Below are 17,440 nucleotides of genomic sequence, written 5' to 3'. Positions count from 1 at the left end.
TTACGTCTTCACCCCGTGAGGGTGTCTGGCTGAAAAGGACGCCACCTTGTGGTACAGTGAGGACGCGGTTCCGAATCCCGTCGTTTCTCGTCGGGTGAGGGGAAGCGCATCCATGCGGGAGGTTAGTTCCGCCTTGACAACAACATCGTTGCCACGCGCCGCTGTGTATTCCCCTTTGAACTGCAACTCGGGTCTGCAAACCCGGAGACCAGGAGGGTCCGCTGAGGTGAGCCTGCTTCATGTCCCCTCCCTCTCCTCCTCCTCCCCCTCCCCCTCCTCGTCCTCCCCCGGAGCAGAATGCGCTGATCTCCGCTCAGTCTGGGGGGAAAAATAGAATGATGTCTGTCGTCTCCACTGTGGAGAGCGTGCCCAGAGTTACGGGCACCCCGGCGCCGAGCCTTTACCAGCGGATCAGGAGGGTCCTAACCAGGTAAGATGATGATGATGATGATGACGGCACCGAGCCGAGCCGAGCATCCCTTTTTTTGCATTCACCCCACGCTCAGCAGGAGCTCATCACTGCGGACACCTTTTGTTTCAACCTGTAACATCATATTCAGGCTGCTGCTGCAAGAAGAAGCAGCAGCCTGTTGTGCAACAGATGTGCCCACATAACCATGCAGCATCTTCCCTTTTGCATGAACAACACATCATGCGTGTGTGTGGGTTGTGTGTGTGCGTGTATGTGTTTCAGCGTTTTGACTGGGCATCCGTGCACCTTCTGGTGCTGGAGCGCAGCGCGGACAGGGTGTTGCTGGTTCGGTGCCCGCTGGCTGCCATGGGTGGCTTTTTTTCTCAGCGTGTGCTTGTACTGCACAATGGCTGCTGTGCTGCCCCTGCACGTCTACTTACTTACATGCCTCACTCTCACTGTTTGTTGCACACATCTCTCGCCGCCTACCACGGGCGTAAACATAGACAGTGCGTGTCACTGGGGCCGGTGGGGTTGGATGGGAGATGGGCACTCGCAAATTGCCACTGATCAAAAAATAATTCATATAGCTTGAAAAAAGCGACCCGATCGCCATCATGTTTTTCATTTTTGGGGGGTAATGTAGTCAGTAGCAATCTATGGGAAATAATATCTGCTTACTCGACATAAACAATAACAAATAAACTATTACAAAAGTACTATTTACAAATACTAATTAAATGAATCATCTGTTTTTCTCACGACAAATAAGGGATACTTTGGTTGTCGACGAGTACCGATCCGATACCAGTGTTAATAATCATAATAATAATATTAATAAGCTGTGTGCCTCACTGTGTGGGACAACAATCAGCATCAGGTTTGACTTTAACATTGCTTTCCTAACTTTGTAAAACCAAATGCAAAAATAAATATAGAAAATCTAAATTGACTGACTTGTTATCTATTAAAATAATGGTATCTGATACCAGATTGGCCTATTGTCCCTGATACCTGATGCAGCTATTTGAGTCCGTATCGGACCGTTATCTGGTATCGGTATGCAATGATGAATATTTGGATAAAATGTCTATTAACGTTATCCAATGTCAAGTCTAGATTTGATCATGTGATGACGACATCACGTTACAATGATGTGTGTGTGTGTGTGTACAGTATGTGTGTGTGTGTGTACAGTATGTGCGCTTTGAAACTCATAACCACCTTACTGTCTCATACTCTTTCCTGCCATCTGCTGTTCTCTTATCCCTGGCCTCTCGTGATTGTGAAGTCTGGCTGCAAGCTGAAATTGAGACCAACATATCAGGCGTGTGTGTGTGTGTGTGTGTGTGTGTGTGTGTGTGTGTGTGTGTGTGTGTGTGTGTGTGTGTGTGTGTGGGGTGATGTTCTTGTGGCAGCCACAGACACAGAGAGATGTTATTGTAATACATCCTTGATGAAAAGTAGGCGGACAGAATAAAAGCAGGCTCACAAACAAGCACAGATGGCGACATGTCAGCCAAGGGAAGGAAAACAAACCGAACAGTGTACGTGCACACAAAAATATAAAACAATGATAGATATTCACCACTATTTTTGGACATCTCAGTCACAGTTAACCGGGCAGGAAAAAGACCTGCTTAGAAAACTCATGTTGGTCAGATTTGTCCAAACCAAGGGTTCCAGTCAGAACCAGTAAGAACTAGCTGCAGCTCGCTACTGCTGTGAAGGCCAAAATGATCCGCCTCCTTTCAGATGAGGACAAATCAGAGTTCTTAATTAGTCCGGCCAAAGTTTCAGTTTTGCGGTGTGCTGCCCTTTAACTACTGCAAACAGAAGCTTATGGATATTTGAGCCGAACTAATACTGTGTTTTGGAGGTTTGATACTGATATCGATTTTGATTTTGGTTTCCCTTTACACTTCATTATCAAATCTCGTCAATGCAAACATATAGTCATGTGGCAGCATCTCAGGACAGAGTCAAGAGTTTCAGTTGTTCAGACCAAATATTATTTGATTGTTTAATGTCAGACAGGCTGATCTCCAGAGTTGGCCACGCTGGCGAGAAGGCAACAGTCACTCAAATAAACATCACGACTGTTGTAGAAGCATTTCTAAGCACACAACTTGTGGAACCTTGAAGTGGAACCCCACAGCAGCCCAACCCTGCTGAGTGGTGCTCTACTCAGGCGGCTTCCTTCTATCGGCATAATTAATCCACTGCTGAAGTGCCTTAAACGTGCACTCTGTCTAATAGCCAGCAGGGGGCGACTCTGCAAAAATAAGTCTGGTTGTATAGAAGTCTATGAGAAATTGACTCTACTTCTCTCTTGATTTATTACCTCAGTAAACATTGTAAACATGAGTTTATGGTTTCAATCTCTAGTTTCAAGTCTTCTTCAGTACAGCATGATGTTCATTCAGTAAATGATGCTCCATTTAGAGTCACACAGACCATACAGCAGGGGATGCTTTAGGGTGTGGCTGCCCAGTAATTTAACGGTTGACAGTTTTGTCTTCACTGAAACCCTTTCACAGTGTTTTCAGTTCACGAAAGTTAGTTGTAACATTTTGGTCGCATAAATTATTCAGCGTTTGGTTGTACTTAGCTCCACCCTCTTGTGTCACTTTTGGTTGCAAAAAACCAAGATTGCGAAGGCCAAAATGGAAAAGAAATACGTCGCCTGGTCTGACAAATCAAGTCACGTGTCCTTTTGGGCTGAGGTGGAAAGGGAAATTCTTCGAGGCAACAGACAAATCTGCAGACACAGCGGGAGGACATGTCAACATCATGAAATATCTCGGCAATGTTTCCAGCAAATAGTTGAATTTATGCCACAAAGAAGTCCGGCTATACTGGAGACAAAGGGTGCTCCTACCAACACAAGAATGGTGTACCTAATAAAGTGACCCCTGGGCTTGTTTGTAAACTATGTCATCTTAGATATATCTTCATAATGTTGCTCTGTAACTGCTGAATGTGTAAATGAGATTATCATATCACTTTGGTGTTAAACACAAAGCATTTGACGCACGTAAAATCATCCTCAACGGAGCACTGACGACCCTTTGCCCGTGCACCCTCCCCTCTGCAGGGACCTGCTGGTGACCCTCGCCCTGGGTCAGGTCCTGTCCTTGTTAATCTGTGCCATCAGTCTGACCAGCAAGTACCTGACTGATAAATTCCATGCCAACACGCCGGTGTTCCAGAGCTTTCTCAACTACATCCTGCTGTTTCTGGTCTACACCACCACACTGGCAGTCAGGCAAGGTACAGTACGGACAGAAACTGAGAGGTGTGTGTGTGTGTGTGTGTGTGTGTGTGTGTGTGTGTGTGTGTGTGTGTGGTACTGATGTAAATGCTGTAGGTATGCTGAAACTAGGAGCAGGCAACACCATCAAATGTAGTTCCCGTCCGGTACCAAGTAACACCGGGGCCAGAATCACCAATATCAATACAGATTATTATTATAATAAGCTTTGAGTCGATGCGCACACACATGCACATATAGCAGCAGTGTACACATCTTTGCCACTTTGAGGCTATTTGATGTGTGTTGGTTTAAATATAAATTCAGAAAATCAACAGGGATTTGGACAATAATGGTAATTTATCAACGTACGAAATATGCAATTAATATGCACTCCTCACTCCACTAGAAGCGTTTATGCGGCTGATGGGTTGAAGCTAAAAACTGTCATGGCTTTCGACATTCTCTTTCTCTCTCTGTCGTACCAGGGGAAGGGAACCTGCTGGCCATCCTGAAGCAGCGCTGGTGGAAATACATGATTCTGGGTTTGATCGACATCGAGGCCAACTATCTGGTGCTCAAAGCTTACCAGTACACCACACTCTCCAGTGTACAGGTGAGTTTGTGTGTGTGTGTGTGTGTGTGTGTGTGTGTGTGTGTGTGTGTGTGTGTGTGTGTGTGTGTGTGTGTGTAAAACTTTTGTCAAGTCTGACCAAATAACCACTCTGGGGGTGGGGCTTCAAAGACATGGACCTTTACCAGAAATGCTGAGGTCTAACAAAAAAATGTGCAATTGAATTGCATTGTGGGTAGTGTAGGATCCAATGTATTTGGAGCCTTATCAATATCATGTACAATTTAATAATTTTTTCTTTTTTTCTTTGGTAACAGTGTCATTCTGTCCACCACCTTGGTACAAACTGAAATATCACAACAAATATTCAATGTATTGCTATGACATTTGGTAGACATTTATGTTATCTTCATGATGAAACGTAACAGTCGTGTTCCTCATCAAATACTTTGGTTTACAACCAAATACCGACAGAACTATCGCGGCATCTCCATCCGCCCCAGCTGGACTTTAACATTGCACTTTCTGAATGGGTCAATGCATGTTGACAACTCATTGAGTCCACTCGCATCACACGCTAATCAACGGTGCGAAAGAGGGATTAGTATTTTTAATTGTCTCTTGCAAATCCCTTAACCTAATGTAGTACAATACTACAGTATCTTTTGGTACATACTAAAATACTAAAATAACATTTAACAGGCTCACATTGCTTCGTGCCCATTAACACACATTAGATGTAGTTCGTTTTTGCAATTCATTTCCTTTAAGTAATGCAATACATCCTTAAAAATTCAATATTTGACATTTTATTCAGGCTGGATGCAGGCAGTGAGGCTCTTATCTAATTGGAAGAAAGGAATCGGTTTACATTCCTGGATCTAAATTAGCAAGAAATCAATAGCCCTGAAATTCTGCCAGGGCCGTGTAGATCTGGCAGCATCCCTGCAGGACTGACGGGCACAGAGCCCCCGGAGGCTTTTAACATGACTATCAGGAACGCAGGAAGATGGTACTGTTGCACACAGTTAACATATCTAAAGAGAATTTTCTTCAAACTTTCATTCAAAAAACAAGACCAAATCAAAAGACCCTTCCCTATTAAGGACAGTCCAATTGAAATAGTAAGATCTTCATCATTCCCTACTCTTCTCCTTAATGTCCATATGAAGATTAAAGCGTCATGTAACAGGCTTGTTCCACCCACCAATCCCTCAGCACTCCTTTTCAACAGCTCCTTAAAGTCCCAGGGAAACGAAGGTTTGAGCGTCTTTATCTCCCGTTGCTGTTTCAGATGTTTGATGTCATATTGTCATATTGTCCGTGCTGCAGTGACACTGAGCCGGTTGAAAATTTGTAGATCGAATGATGGTGTTAGGGTTTTAAAGAAAGAAAAGTTGGGGCTTAAATGGTTAAACGCTGTGGCTGAGGGTCCATTGTTGCTCGGTGATTTCCCAGCCCACTGCTGCTGTTGTTTACTGGTCACCAGTCTGAAGTGATGAAGCCACCCAGGAGGAAGAAAACATCTAACTGAAACCATGAATAAATAGAACTCACCATGCCTGTATGTGTTTGTCTCTGTGTGTCCGTCCTTCCGCTCAGCTGTTGGACTGTTTTGTCATCCCAGTGGTCCTGCTGCTCTCCTGGTTCTTTCTTTTGGTGAGGTACAAGGCCGTCCACTATGTCGGCGCAGGACTGTGTCTGCTGGGTGTCGGCTGCATGGTGGGAGCTGACATCCTGCTTGGTCGGCAGCAAGGATTTGGTGAGTGCCCCAACGCGTTCTTGACCATACACGGCACGCCAGGTTGCAGGTACATGTGGAGGTTGCCAGGTTTTGTTGGACTTGCAGTCTCGCTCACGTTTGTCTCTTTCCCCATCTTCGTTCTCCCTCATCAATCAGGAGAGCAGAAGCTGTTTGGGGACCTCTTGGTCCTGGGCGGAGCGACGCTCTACGGGATCTCCAACGTCTGTGAGGAGTTCATCGTGAAGAACCTGAGCCGCGTGGAGTTCCTCGGCATGATGGGACTCTTCGGATCCTTCTTCAGCGGCATCCAGCTGTGAGTTTGCGTGTGTAATGGGGAGTGATACACCTCATGACAGCTGGGCAGTGGTGGAAAGTAATTAACTAACAGTACTGTACGGAAGTACAACGTTGAGTTTCAAGCTAGACGTCATGTTAACTTATATCTGCATACTGGAGTCCCGAGATAGTCTTGAAATTGTCTGTATGGCTTTCCTCGGTATATTGACAATGAGGCGGTTTCTGATCAGTTTTCACAACAGAAGTTCTTGTCATCCAATTGCCCGTTTACTTGTGCAGAAATCTCCTAATGTCAAAAGTTTTAGACACAAAATCACAACATGGAATTTTTCTATGGAGTTCCTCGAAGTCTTGGTGTATTAGTGAGGTAGATTGGAGGGATTTATGATCCTGAACTGTTTGAGTGTTCAAAAATTGTTACATTTTGTACAAAATCTGTGTAACAAATGGTATCAACCCCAAGAATCGCTGCAACATCTTATGAGACAAAATTGAGCGTGGAAATGGCCATCAGAGGTTCATGTCTGCGTTTGTTGCAGGGCCATCATGGAACACAAGGAGCTGCTGAGGGTGCCCTGGGACTGGCAGATAGGTGAGAATGCACATGCATCAGGAAACACAGACATACACAGCGGGGATTCATACACACAAGTAAGTACGTAAGTGAAATGTAATGACAGTAACTGGTCAAATCATTTGCTCCCTCTGTGTGTCTGCAGGTCTTCTGTACATTAGTTTCAGTGCCTTCATGTTCGGCCTGTACAGCTTCATGCCGTTGGTGATAAAGAGAACAAGTGCCACCTCAGTCAATCTCTCTCTGCTGACAGCCAACCTGTACAGCTTCTTCTGTGGCCTCTTCCTCTTTCACTACAAGGTAAGAGCAAACTGCCAGCAAGTTTTCATTTTGGAGATACGCAGGTCCAAAGATGCCCAGACATCCGAATCTGCGACCAAAGTGTCAGTGCTCGGGTTGCGTGGTGGGCAATGTACCGGTAGGTGCCAGGTTTTGACAAGGAAGAAGAATGTGTGGAACAAAGAAGACAATATCCGTCATTCTGCTGCATCGATTTTGATCTTTTTGACCACAAATCCTATCTTATCTCAGCATAGGAATTTTTTACAGAAGCGTCCTACCGTAGGGATTTCCCAAGTTAGGAATCCTAAGTTAGGATGGCAGAAATAGCCCCTGTCCTAAATACAAAATATCTGCCAAAAATGTCAGCAGCATTGTTATTAAGTCTGTAACATTATGGCAACTACAATAAAGACGGGGAACAACAAGAGCACTGGAATATATTGATTGAAAGACAAATCAAACCGTATGTTGTGGCTTTGAAATTCCCGTCTGCCAAGACTCTCATTCTGAATTTGATCAACAACTAATGGCTCTAGAGAGGCCTTGAAGGAGGCATGGGGCTCTAGCTCACTAGCCAGTGACGAGTAAGAGCCCTTGGTTTCATGGCTTGTCCATCTTGAGTAGCCTACTGCTGCATTCTAATCAAAGCATGACAGGACGAGTGCCGATCAAATAATCAAATGTACAGTTATAGTTAGGATTTCTGAGGTTATGATAAACTAGGAGGTCTGAGATAGGATGGGACGCAGCCATGAGTTTAGGAACTCGGAAGATAGGATTTGTCTTTGAAACTTAAGTCAAGATGTTTTTCTGTAATGAGGCCCCAGGTTTATACCAGTCCCAAAGGCTGTGACAGATAGGGCCTCATTAGGTTAGGTTTGCTTTTGCCACAACATGCATACCGTGTTTATTTAAAGCAGAGAGACAGGGCTAAGATGACACTATCTGCTGATACACAAACAATGTACGCTTATATTTGAACATCATCCGCAATACATGCTAAAGGCAGATCATGAATGCATACGCTGAAGAGGAGTGGGCCTACAATAGATCCCTGGGGGACACCGACATCACGTCTCCATGTCATTGATCCTTACACACTGATGTATATGGAGAAGATAGGATTTAAACTAGCAGAAGTGTAGAAATACAGCTCCGATGTTTGAGTCTGTGTCTGTGTTGCAGTTCTCGGCCCTCTATTTGTTGTCGTTCTTCATCATTATCTTGGGCCTGGTCCTTTACGCCACCTCGTCCACCTACGTTGCTCAGGACCCGCGAGTCTACAAGCAGTTCAGGAACGCGGGCGGCCAGCAGGCCACCGACCGGCCTCCGCTCAGCGCTGGAGTCCTGGAGCCCTCCGTCACCTACACCAGCCTGGGTCCCGAGGCGGGGGACGAGATTCCCGTACGCGTCGCCTAAGATCTGGGAGGGAGTTTAGTCAGTCAGGCTGGTGAATCAGCCTCCAGTTTCTGCCCAAAATTGTAGACAGAGAAATATACTGGCTGTACCCGGTCTCCTGAGCAGGGCAGCTGGGTGATCACCCAGGTACTGAGTTAAGACAAATACATGTATCTGAAAAATGAATAAGCAGAATGTGGTTAAAACAAATAGCAAAGTGAGTGAAACTGCTGAGTTCACTGTGAACAAAGACTGTAAGTAGACATAGTGACTGATCATTCATGTAAATAGATGGTATTGTACTTTTACTGTATTTAGTCGACTTTCTTTTTTTTATATCTGTCAAGAATGTTTGTGCTTCACACGTGTATATGTTAAAGCTGTATTCATTTGACTTTGTTATGATCTGATTGGAATCTACTGTGTTCCTAAATTCACCTGCTCACATTCAGTGAGGAGCTTAGTAAGTAATACGCAGATTTGAGTCCGTTAATACTTCCATAGCAGTGGCACAAGTGAGGAACAACAGTATGAATTATGAACAGTATGAATGGCAGTTCATAAAATCCATTCACCATCTTTGTATCACGCAAAGCTGCGCTGTATGTAAATATATTGCATCAGCTGCTGAAGGTTTGTAGGCTGGTACAAATATATTTAGTCTTATCTAAGTTTGACTACTTTTACACCAAAAATAGCATTCAGCAGCCTATTTACCTTCATCTTGAGACATAGAATTTACAGGAAGTAAATCATTGAACTGACGAAAAATCTTTCCAGAGTTTGTTTTGGGGTCTGTTCAGGTGGCGGGGTGGGTTCTTGCATTTAATTATCTGCATTTACACTCAGGTGTTTTATGCACTCATTAAAAATGGATATCTGGAAATAGATGAATGGAAATGCACCCACTGGCCCTGGAAGTAACATTCCCATTAATTATTTCAATAGACAATATTACACGACTTTATCATCAAAAAATAATCATAAAATCATCAAAACTACTGGGTAACTCCATTAAACCCAACCTTCCTGATAAACAGCCAAGTCTTCTGAACTCCACACCTCCTGTTTGTAATGCGGCCTTTTTATTATTCTCCAAACCCAAACCGAGACAACCCTGATGACATCACTATGATGCCATTTTCTCAGACTTGACCAAGCTCCCCCCGAGCCACAGAAGACGTACAACAATAAGTAAGGTAAAGCTGACCATGACGAGGAATGGCCGTGAGCAAACTGCTGTGTTGTTGGTTTGGCTTTAATGAAACGCAGTCTGTTATCAGGAAGTGACAGAACGGAGGTTTGATATGCTGGCGTTGTATTAAACCCGTATCCTTACCAAAACTGCTGTTTACCAGCTGAAAATGAAGGAAACGAGATGTTTGGTTATGTTCTTGTCGTTTTTTTTGGCATTTCACTGTGGACGGCCAATCTGAAATCGCTGCCGTGAACTGAACCCTGTTGTCCACGTATGGTGCATTTCCAGATGTATTAACATCAGTGTGAATGTTGCCTATTGGTTTATATGAGACTGAGATGCCCTAAATCCAACTGACTGGTTCTTCTTACTGCTTAGTGTGCACACCATGAGAAACGTGAGACTGTTTCACGAGAGGAAAAGTGTGCTCAAGGTTTAGGAGCATCATTTGATCCCTTGTATTATTTGTCTGTTCTTCCTATTTCAGTCCTAATTCAGTTTGAAACCTAATATTGGAAGCAATACATTTTCCTGTGGATTTACAGGAGAGCCGTAACAGGGTCACTGAACGGAGCGAGGATAAAGCTGTTCACTTGGTTTGGTCTGCTTCTTTGTTCACTTCATGACTATAATCTCATGTCTGGATTATTTCGAGGGACTTTCTTGACGCTCCTCTTTCAATGGCCTTTTGTATCCTGTTTGATGTAGTGCGTCGGAGTTGCTGTCTACAATGTGCTTACAATGATGTTACTTGTTGTAAAATAAAGCATCTTTGTCAGAACACCCAGCCCCACATGCTTTGTGCGCAGTGTCACATTTTAAAATGTCCTTTTGAACACTTGAATTTGGCAATCCCAACAGGAAGAACAGTCTAAATAGCAGAATATTGAGTTTAAAGATTTTGCTGAATGAAACTTGCTCGACATCAAAGTGTGGGAAATCTCTGATGACCTCTGGAAGACGTTATACCAGACAGTGTAAGAAAGTATTGTGGACAACTAAAGGTCAGCTATTGTTTCTCCAGCTATTGTCTTAACTCCAGCTTGCTTGTGTCATTGGGCCCCTGGTGGGACGCCCAGAATGTCTTCAGAATAATGGTCCAGAAGCTCAAGGACTATTGTTTTTGCTATTTTACTTACTTGATTTTAAATACTTCACAAATGTATTTATTAAAAAACCCTATACACTACTTTGAGTTATTTTTTTCACTTGGAATTGCTGAATACATGTTGATTTGATGTGTATGTATTTATGTCACACAAAGATGAGGTTTTTGTTTCCTGCTGGTTAAGGGAGGGTCCCCACTCACGAACACATGTTCAGTTGGTATTGTGGGTAAAGACTGAGCGGAGTGTGTTGGCTGCAGTCGTCCTATGGGGGGCAGCAAAACTACCAGACCTTTTATGAGACGAAGCAGAAGAAGAAGAAGACGAGGTCTGCGGGAGCGCATCATCCATCTTCTGGGGAGAGCACGAAAGCACCAGCCATCTAACGACCGACTAGAAAAGAAGAAAAACATCCGCCATTATGGGAGCCGTTTTGGGATTGTGCTCCATGGCGAGCTGGGTAAGTTACAGACGTCTTCGGTGTTTTGAAAACCGTTGACAGTGAAAGCAGTGGATGTGTTATCGCCGTTATTTGCTACTTATGTGCTGTCATGACTGCGCAATAACACAGACGGAAGCAGGCCGTCGCGCTGATAAACTGCGGCGCAGACGGACATAAATAAACACGACATAGCTAGTTAGCATTCACTAGCTGTTATTATGTAATGCTCATACGAAGCTATAGTTAATCACATTGATGGGGTTTATCGGCTCTTGACGTTGTGTAAGCTACCTGTAGGGCTAAGTTACATGATGTCTGCCTTTGTTTGGAACCCAGCTGACTAACATTAACCTAAATAATAACCCCAAAACACGTCGAGCTCGATGTTTAAGCGAATGTTAAGCGAACCGCTCTGTTGTTGCTCAGCTGAATGAGCATTACTGGTACTTTACAGTATTTTGACGTGTATTTGGTGTTTATATGTTGGTTGAACATTGTAAACAAACATGTCGATGATGGCAATGAGCAGCCGGGGCAGTAACGTCAACGCTGTTGCAACACTGCGGTCATGTAAACAGGCGTCAGGTATCCGCTAGTTGCGACATGTGCCGACAGACAGCAACACATTTACCGAGAGAGAGAGAGAATCTCTCCGTCCAGTAATAGGATTAATGACGAGGTTATTAATAGCAATGCTGGTTTGTGTGCAGATCCCGTGCTTGTGCGGCAGCGCCCCCTGCCTGCTGTGTCGATGCTGCCCCGGTGGAAATAACTCCACAGTGACTCGCCTCATCTATGCCTTCTTCCTGCTGCTGGGAGTGGGCCTCGCCTGCATTATGCTGATGCCGGGCATGGAGGGTCAGCTCAAGAAGGTATGCAATGCAACGATTCATTATTACAGTGCAGGGGAGGAATAGCATATGAACGACTTCTCACATTGCTGCTGTTACGTTCAAGAACAACTAGTGCTGGAAGCCTATCGTGTTTGCTTTATTTGCTAAATGTGGTGGTTAGTAGTTGCTTTTATTTTGAAGGAGTGTTTTTTTTCTTTCCTTTTACTTAAAGGTATATTACAACTATTACAACGAAGATAATACACAATTCATTTTATTTGTTTATTACCTTGTACTGGCTCACCGGTACGATTAAACAAATTGCCAGAAAAGACCAAGCTGACTCATGCAACAGTGGTTCACAGCTGCTTTGAAATGATATTTGGTCATTTGCCACCTCGGTGCACCTGTTTTAACGATTATTCTGCGTAGAGCTGTCCTCCACCAAAGACATTCTTAGCTAAGAATCACACCAAAGCACCACTTTAAAATCTTGAAAATAAGCCATTTAGCAGGAAAAAGCATTTACAAAATGACAAAACAACCGAGAGTGACAACGAAAACACAAGCTGGCACACTTTCCTCAAGCTTGCAGTTATTGTGTACTGCTATTGTCCTTTACTGTGCTGTTAGTATCTAATAGAGAAGAGGACAAACATTTGAAATTTCCCCTTTTCATTGAAACGCAAACAGCTGCAAAATGTGCAAAAAATCACATAAAAAAATGATAGCCAATGAAAACTAATGAGGTCATATGCAGGCCTTTAAATATAATGAATACATGAATAGAATATAGCCGATGTCAGCACAATAAATGAAAGACCTGGCTTGGTTGAGAGCTCAGGCCACAGAGAATAACTCATAATAATTAATGGATAATGTGTGATTACTATTCCTTATTTTATGCGCTATTTGGGATTCGTGGTGTAACTCATATATAATAGTAATAATGATGATAACAAAACCCTGCATTTGAAAACTGATATGGAAGCCGATTACCATGGCAACAGTCAAAGCTTTGAAGCATTTGGGTCACGTCTTATATTTACATTTTCGTACCAGGATTTTTAGAAAATAAGTCGAATGTTACATGAAGTCTGTGACTTGTCCTGAAATGTCTTCCGTCCCGTGTGCCGCTGTAGATTCCAGGTTTCTGTGAAGGAGGGACGGGCTCGTCCATTCCCGGCGTGGAGGGTCACGTGAACTGCGACGTGCTGGTCGGCTACAAGGCCGTGTACCGCGTTTGCTTCGGCATGGCCATGTTCTTCCTCCTCTTCTCTCTGCTCATGATCAAAGTCAGAAGCAGCCACGACCCCCGAGCTGCGCTGCACAACGGGTGAGTCAGCGCCCAACCACTGGCGACACACTGATCATTTCAGCCCTAATCTGTGCAACAATTGATAAAAACAAAAACCTCTCGCTTCCAGGTTTTGGTTCTTTAAGTTTGCTGCAGCTGCTGGCATCACTATCGGATCGTTCTTCATCTCAGAAGGTCCCTTCACTACTGGTAACCGTTCTTGTCTGTTATCGTCTTTCTCCTCTCAAATCAAACGTGGCACGCAACTGTCTGTACGAGGCCTTAATCCCAGGAATCCATTCTTCCTGTTTCCCGGCAAATATGATAACAGGAAAAACTAGTTGTGTTCGAGACATAAACCAAGAAGGCTGATGATACGTGCAAAAAATGTCCCTCTGATGGTCGATCAAGACTGCAGAAATCAGTTCTCATTGGGATGAGTCTGCGTATGACATCATAAGTGATTCATAATGGCAACCTGACCTCGCTCTCCGTCTCCCACAGTGTGGTTCTACATCGGCATGGCCGGAGCCTTCTGCTTCATCCTCATCCAGCTGGTCCTACTCATCGACTTCGCCCACTCCTGGAATGAGTCCTGGGTGGAGAAGATGGAGGAGGGCAACTCTCGCTGCTGGTATGCAGGTACGGTGACGGTGTTCTTGTGATGGCTTTGTGTCACGGAGAAAAACGTGATCAATAACTACCTTTTTAAAAATAAAATGCCTACCTTGCTATTTTGTGTTCACAGCTCTGCTGTCGATCACTGCGGTGAACTACCTGTTGTCTCTGGTGTCTCTGGTCATGTTCTACGTCTACTACACCCACTCCGACGGCTGCACAGAGAACAAGGTCTTCATCAGCATCAACATGCTGCTGTGCGTGGCTGCCTCCGTCCTGTCCATCCTGCCGCCGATCCAGGTTTGCATTCATGTCTGGGACTTAAAGCACAGAATTATGCGCGATTCCCTCCGTGATGCTCGGCGGATGCGCGCCGAGTACTTTTTACTTGTGAGTTGGTCTTGGATTGATTTCCCTACGAATGCTTGCCTTTCTCTGTGTGAAGGAGTCCCAGCCCCGGTCTGGCCTGCTGCAGTCCTCCCTGGTCACCCTGTACACCATGTACCTGACCTGGTCTGCCATGACCAATGAGCCTGGTAGGATCACATACATCTCCATGCTGCTTTACTCTAACAGGGGAAATCAGGTTTCTCTCCTCCCCTACCGTGCTTATAGAAACTGTGTTCCTCTAATATGTAATGTCACATCACTACAAACAGCTGACGATAAGTTGGTTCCTTAGGTGCATGTACGTTTATTATCATATCAGGTAGAAACTAGTTCAGTCACACAGCATGACTTAAACATCTTTTCTTGTGGCTCACAGACAGGAAATGCAACCCGAGCCTTCTGGGTATTATCGGGCTGAACAGCACCGGTCCTGCAGTTCAGGACCACGTGGTTCAGTGGTGGGATGCCCAGGGCATTGTGGGATTGATCCTCTTCCTCATGTGTGTCCTCTACTCCAGGTGAGGAAGTCCTTGTTTATAATCTTTCAGCTTGTGAAGAGACGAATCCGTTTAATTACCAACGGGCAGGCTGCAGCCTGGAACGGCCTCCGTCTGTCCCCTTGTGTTGTTGTTCGATAAGGCAGCTGATGTTCTCTATGTCCTCTCTCCTCCCTCTGTGCGTCCATCAGTATTCGTAACTCGTCCAACACCCAGGTGAACAAGCTGACTCTGACCAGCGACAAGTCGGCCCTGATCGAGGACGGGCCGGCGGCCGACGGCTTCGAGGAGGGCAGCGGTGCCGGCCGAGCCGTGGACAACGAGAAGGACGGCGTCACCTACTCCTACTCCTTCTTCCACTTCATGCTCTTCCTGGCGTCGCTCTACATCATGATGACGCTCACCAACTGGTACAGGTAGGCAACGTGTCACCCAGCGCAACAGTGTGGAGCCCCATGGCACAGAGAAAGGGACACTTCTTCTCTGATTAGTCCACTTTGAGCTCAATCAAAACGTTAGAGCAAGGCGGGACCAGGTGTACGGAAATAAAAGCACAACACTTTGGGTCTTTGTTATGATGGTGTGTGTCCGAAATATAAAGCTCGGTATAGAAACACGGCCAAAACAAGCTTCCCCTCCATTCACTACAGTGACGTCACCAGAGCTTTTCTGAAAAGTTGAGAGATTTTTAACTTGAAGTGCTCGGAGCGACCGCACAAAATAGGCGGAGTGCTAAAAAAAAAGAGGCTTTTTCTGTCGGCTTTGCTGATGCTTTATTTATTCTTCCTAATCTAAAATGTATGTTATCATGCATCAGTGGAATCATGTTTATATTCGTGTTTGTAGTTCTATAGATACTAGAAAGGTATCGCAATTCACTGCATCTAAAAACGTGTGGTCCAAAACGCGAGATTCAGAGCATGTGTGTTGACTCTCATCGGCTCTCAGCATGGCGACTGCTGAGCCGGTGGCTGGCAGCTAGCGGTGCTAACAGCCCTAACAGTGATAACCTGAAGAACTGTAGAACTTGAGTCCGCTATTATTCATATGGATTCTGACAACCGAACATGTAACGACACATTTTTACCCAGTTTGTTTTTTTGCAATGTAACTCAATGAAGAGAATCTTCAAATCCTTTTAAGCCGGCTCCAGTTTCAACTTGAACCTCTTCCACACACGCTCAGCTACATCCTTCAGTTGAACTTTAAACAGGTTACAGGACTTTGACCTATTCACATATCTGTCAGCTTTTTGATATCTTGTACAGTTTTTGAAGTATCGCAGTTAACATTTTTTGTTTTCGGATGATGTCTGCTGTAAAAGGGTCAATAAGGGACGTCAGATTACTGCATGTCATTTCATCTTTTGTTTTTTGGAGCATTTCATTTGACAGTTGTTGGAACACAGCCCGATAGCCGCAGAGCCTAAATCTGTCAGCTGTTGTGTTTCCCTCCGCAGCCCCGACGCCAACTACCAGGCCATGACCAGCAAGTGGCCGTCGGTGTGGGTGAAGATCTCCTCCAGCTGGATCTGCATCGCCCTCTACGTGTGGACGCTGGTGGCTCCGCTGGTCCTGGTCAACAGAGACTTTGACTGAAAGCACCGTCCCACCGCTCACACAAACACATCCATGCTCTGCTTCACCTGTGTTTTGTTTCAGCAAAAAGTCAGTAAAAAAAAAAAAACAGTAGCTAGCTAGCACCCCGCATCAGTTCCAGCTGCAGCAGAGGAGCGGGGGGGCTGTTTCAGGACCGTGTGGTTCGGGGGCTCGTCCCCTGTAGTCCGGGCTTCTGATTGTCCCGCCTCAGCTCTGGCTGCAGCCCGGCTCCTCTGCTGCAACGTCATTGTGAATCCTCAGCAGCGTGTTGTAGTGGTCCCCCCCCCCCATGCCGTTTGCCATTGTAAATACGTCCTGTGTATTTCTAGCGGTTGGTTTTTTGTTTTCTTTCTCTAAAGACAGAGCTGCATGCTTCTTTCCTATCAAACCTAATGTGACATGAAGAGTAGCTGTAACTGAAGCTGGTGTGAGGACGGTGATGGCCAGCGACACTGACTGCAGTATTACAGATGGAAACGCTCTTACACGTAAATGAAAGTGCTTCGCTTGTCTGATGGATTCGGTTGTGTGTGTGAGCGGGACTCCAGCTGAGATGCGAGCGCAAGCATGAGCGGTGCTGTGTAGCGTCGTGTGTGTTATTCTAGTCATCTGCCGTCGTGTGTTGAAGCTCTACCAGCTGCGCGTGTCCTCTGCAGCTTGCACATTCACGACAAAAGCATTCCTGTTTTTGTGGCTTCGGATTTGAATTTTTGACTTTTAAATGTAAAATTGAAAACTTCTACATAAATGATTTGGTAGTGTTCAGAGTTGGCATGTAGTTCCTCACACACGTGTGTTTGTGTGCATTCGTGTGATTGTCTCACCTGTGCTTTTATCCTAATATGATTTCTCTCCTGACATGTAAAAGTATGTTGTAACTCGTTTAATAAAACTGAAGGAAAAGAAGTCGTGTTTTGTTTCTTCCCC

The 17,440-nt window shown here is 44.9% G+C and overlaps 2 protein-coding genes across 2 annotated transcripts; both read left to right on the top strand.

Moving 5' to 3' along the window:
- Positions 1–314: 314 nt before the first annotated feature.
- Positions 315–9,257, top strand: slc35f1 (solute carrier family 35 member F1). The gene is made up of 8 exons (XM_079290270.1): positions 315–430; positions 3,510–3,685; positions 4,154–4,281; positions 5,842–6,001; positions 6,140–6,296; positions 6,820–6,872; positions 7,000–7,154; positions 8,322–9,257. Exons 1-8 carry the CDS (start codon positions 336–338, stop codon positions 8,553–8,555), a joined length of 1,158 nt encoding a protein of 385 aa, XP_079146396.1. The 5' UTR covers positions 315–335; the 3' UTR covers positions 8,556–9,257.
- Positions 9,258–11,158: 1,901 nt separating this feature from the next.
- Positions 11,159–17,419, top strand: serinc1 (serine incorporator 1). The gene is made up of 10 exons (XM_079291554.1): positions 11,159–11,298; positions 11,991–12,152; positions 13,256–13,449; positions 13,541–13,620; positions 13,915–14,052; positions 14,159–14,328; positions 14,474–14,564; positions 14,795–14,936; positions 15,107–15,331; positions 16,375–17,419. Exons 1-10 carry the CDS (start codon positions 11,260–11,262, stop codon positions 16,511–16,513), a joined length of 1,380 nt encoding a protein of 459 aa, XP_079147680.1. The 5' UTR covers positions 11,159–11,259; the 3' UTR covers positions 16,514–17,419.
- The last annotated feature ends 21 nt before the right edge of the window (positions 17,420–17,440 follow it).

This window comes from Melanostigma gelatinosum (genome assembly GCF_949748355.1).
Source record: "Melanostigma gelatinosum genome assembly, chromosome: 19".
Classification (NCBI taxonomy): Eukaryota; Metazoa; Chordata; class Actinopteri; order Perciformes; family Zoarcidae; genus Melanostigma; species Melanostigma gelatinosum.
Note: the sequence above shows the minus strand (reverse complement) of the source record. Positions and strands in the feature narration are given on the sequence as shown.